The 2439-nt window shown below is 59.3% G+C and overlaps 1 protein-coding gene across 1 annotated transcript in view; it reads right to left on the minus strand.

The window, feature by feature from the left end:
• Window positions 1–1725, minus strand: part of LURAP1 (leucine rich adaptor protein 1) — a 4591-nt gene extending 2866 nt beyond the window's left edge. Inside the window, exons 1-2 of the mRNA XM_009326614.1 lie at window positions 1531–1725; window positions 747–934 (exon numbers count right to left, since the gene is read on the minus strand). Of these exons, the coding sequence (XP_009324889.1) occupies window positions 747–934; window positions 1531–1725 (383 nt within the window). The remainder of the gene's footprint in view (window positions 1–746; window positions 935–1530) is intronic.
• Window positions 1726–2439: the final 714 nt, after the last annotated feature.

Here is a 2439-nt window from a genome sequence, read left to right on the forward strand (position 1 = left end):
TGAACAGAACGGCACGGGGGAACACCCTGCAGGGAACCATCCCAGGGGACCCTGTCCAAGACCTGGGGACACAACCCAATGACTTATGGCACCCATTGGCCACCAACACCCTCCAGAAAATAAATCCAGGGCGCTTATGTCACTGTCTCCTATGGGGTGAGCAAGGAACTGGAGGCACTGAGTGCAGATCTGAGCCAGAGCATCCCCCAAGCCCTGGGAGGCAGCTGGGACCAGGCAGGAATGTGCTGGGGCATTGCTCAGGGCAAGGGTCTGGCTGGACCATCAGCACCTCCCTGGGCTGTTTTGGCTAGGCCCCTTCATGCATTTACTTCCCCCCTTCTAGGGTCTGATCCAAGCCTGGTGACAACATGACACAGCAGGATTTGGAGCCTGAGACCCAAATCACTCCCAAAATGGGGAAGGATGGCAGAGGGCGACAGGGATTGCAGATCACAGCACTCGCTTCACTGACTCCTGCCCCTCCGAGCCCGGGAAAAGCTCTTTGCAAAACTTCAGTTGCTGCAGAAACATCTGTTTTCCTAACGGAAAGCCCCGCGTGCCAAGACATTCCTGTCTGTGTGATACTGGCCGCCGAAAGCCACTGGATTTCCCCTGTGCAGGACGCAAATATTTTGCCAGGAAAGGGAATAAGGCAGCAGTGGGGGGAGAGGGAGAAAAACCCATTGCAGGACAGGTACAGGCAGCCTGGGAGCTGCGGATGCCCACAGACTCATTCACAAACACACCCTGTCCCCAGCACCAGCAAGCTGTGACGGAAATCCACGCAGTCCCCCAGGATCATTTCTAAGCACAGCGCCCGGTCCCCAGCATCCGGTTCAGAGTCACGCCCGCCCACGGGTGACCTGCCGGTCTCTCGAGACCCCCGTCTCCGGTCCACAGCGAGCAGAGCAACAAAAGCATCCCAAGAAGGAGCCTGGGAAAATTCCAGCCAGGGTTTCAGCACATGACGCCTCTCAGTCCAGAGGACACAAAAAAAAAGGGGCAAAGATTTGTAGAGACCCAACACCAACCCCCCATGCCCTCCCCATGCTCCTCAAGCTGGATTTAAATAAAAAATAGCAGTGATGTGCCTGGATTGGGGCACGAGCCAGCTTCGAAGTGCAGAAACTTCCTTTCTAGGCAAGTTATTTCAAAAACTGCCTACAATGGACTTTTCTGCATGTGCTGCTAAAGCATCTGGCCTTGGCAGGGAGAAGACGCAGGAGGAGGAAGGCTGGGAACCCCTGATGGGGGGGGGGGGGGCCCCTTTTTTCTCTGCCAAAAGATGCAAGGGGAGCCACCCCGAGAACAGAGGGTGGGAAAATACTCTCCGCTTTCCACATTGTTGCTGGAAAGAGTTGGCCGTCGATTTGCTGCTATTTCAGGCCAGCCTGCTCGCTCTCGTCACACCCCGAGAAACCTGCTCTCCAGCAAGGCAAGGTTAGCGCGGGAGGAGACAGGTCCAGCTGCTCTCTATACTCTCTATATTCCTCCAGATGCAGTGACAGGTACACCGCACCAACCCCATACCCACCCCAAAGCCCGCCCGGTGCTCCCCACACGGTACCCGCTGGCATCCGGACCCAGGGCAGCAGCAGCATCTGGAGAGGAGGAAGGCAACAGCGGTCCTGAGTGCGTGGCAGGGGGCGGAGGAGACCCGCCTGGATCCCTGCTCTGGGATGTGACACCCTGCACTGCTCCGTGCCTCGGTTTCCCCATGCGCATCCCGCAATGCTGTCCTCCCCCACATCCACAAATGTCCCCCCCTCTTTCAAAGGGGACCCCACAGGCCAGTGGAGCTGGGGGGATCGCCGCGTTCCTCCCCATGCTCTCTAGGGGCAGGCAGAGGTGGGGAGACCATCCCCCCGGGGGGATACGGTCCCGCTCCCCTCCCCAGCGCATGAGAAACCCGCAGGCACCATCTCCCTTAGAGACGTCTAGCCCCAGGGATAAAACATCCTCCTCGGACCAGGAGGGGAGAGTGGGAATTTGCTGTCTTCTCCTCCCACCGACCCCTCCCGGGCCAGCTTCTCCTCTGAGCACTGGGTTTGCCGGTCTCTGCTGCTGGGAGGGGAATTTTGGTTCATGTTCATGGGGATGGGGAGACGGGGGGAGCCCCACGCTGGGTTTTGGGCACCCAGGTGCCGTTCCCAGGCCGCTGACCTGAGTGCGAGGTGACCCTGCTTCTTCACCGGCCGGCGAGAAGAGCCAGGGCAGAGAAAGGAAAAGCCTTTCTGAGCCCAGGTTAATAACACGCAGCCGAAGCCAGGCCTTGCAAACCGGGGGCTGACCCCTCCTGCACCTGGGCAGGGCAAACACCACGGCTGCTTCCTCCTCCTCCTCCTCCTCCTCCGAGCAACCCAGGCCCCGCAGACCTTTCTCCTCCGGTCAGAGTGCAGCCTGGAAGCCGGTGCGGAGGGAGGATGAAAGCGGAGGGAG

Source organism: Pygoscelis adeliae, unplaced genomic scaffold (assembly GCF_000699105.1).
Source record: "Pygoscelis adeliae isolate BGI_AS28 unplaced genomic scaffold, ASM69910v1 Scaffold306, whole genome shotgun sequence".
In the NCBI taxonomy this organism is placed as follows: Eukaryota; Metazoa; Chordata; class Aves; order Sphenisciformes; family Spheniscidae; genus Pygoscelis; species Pygoscelis adeliae.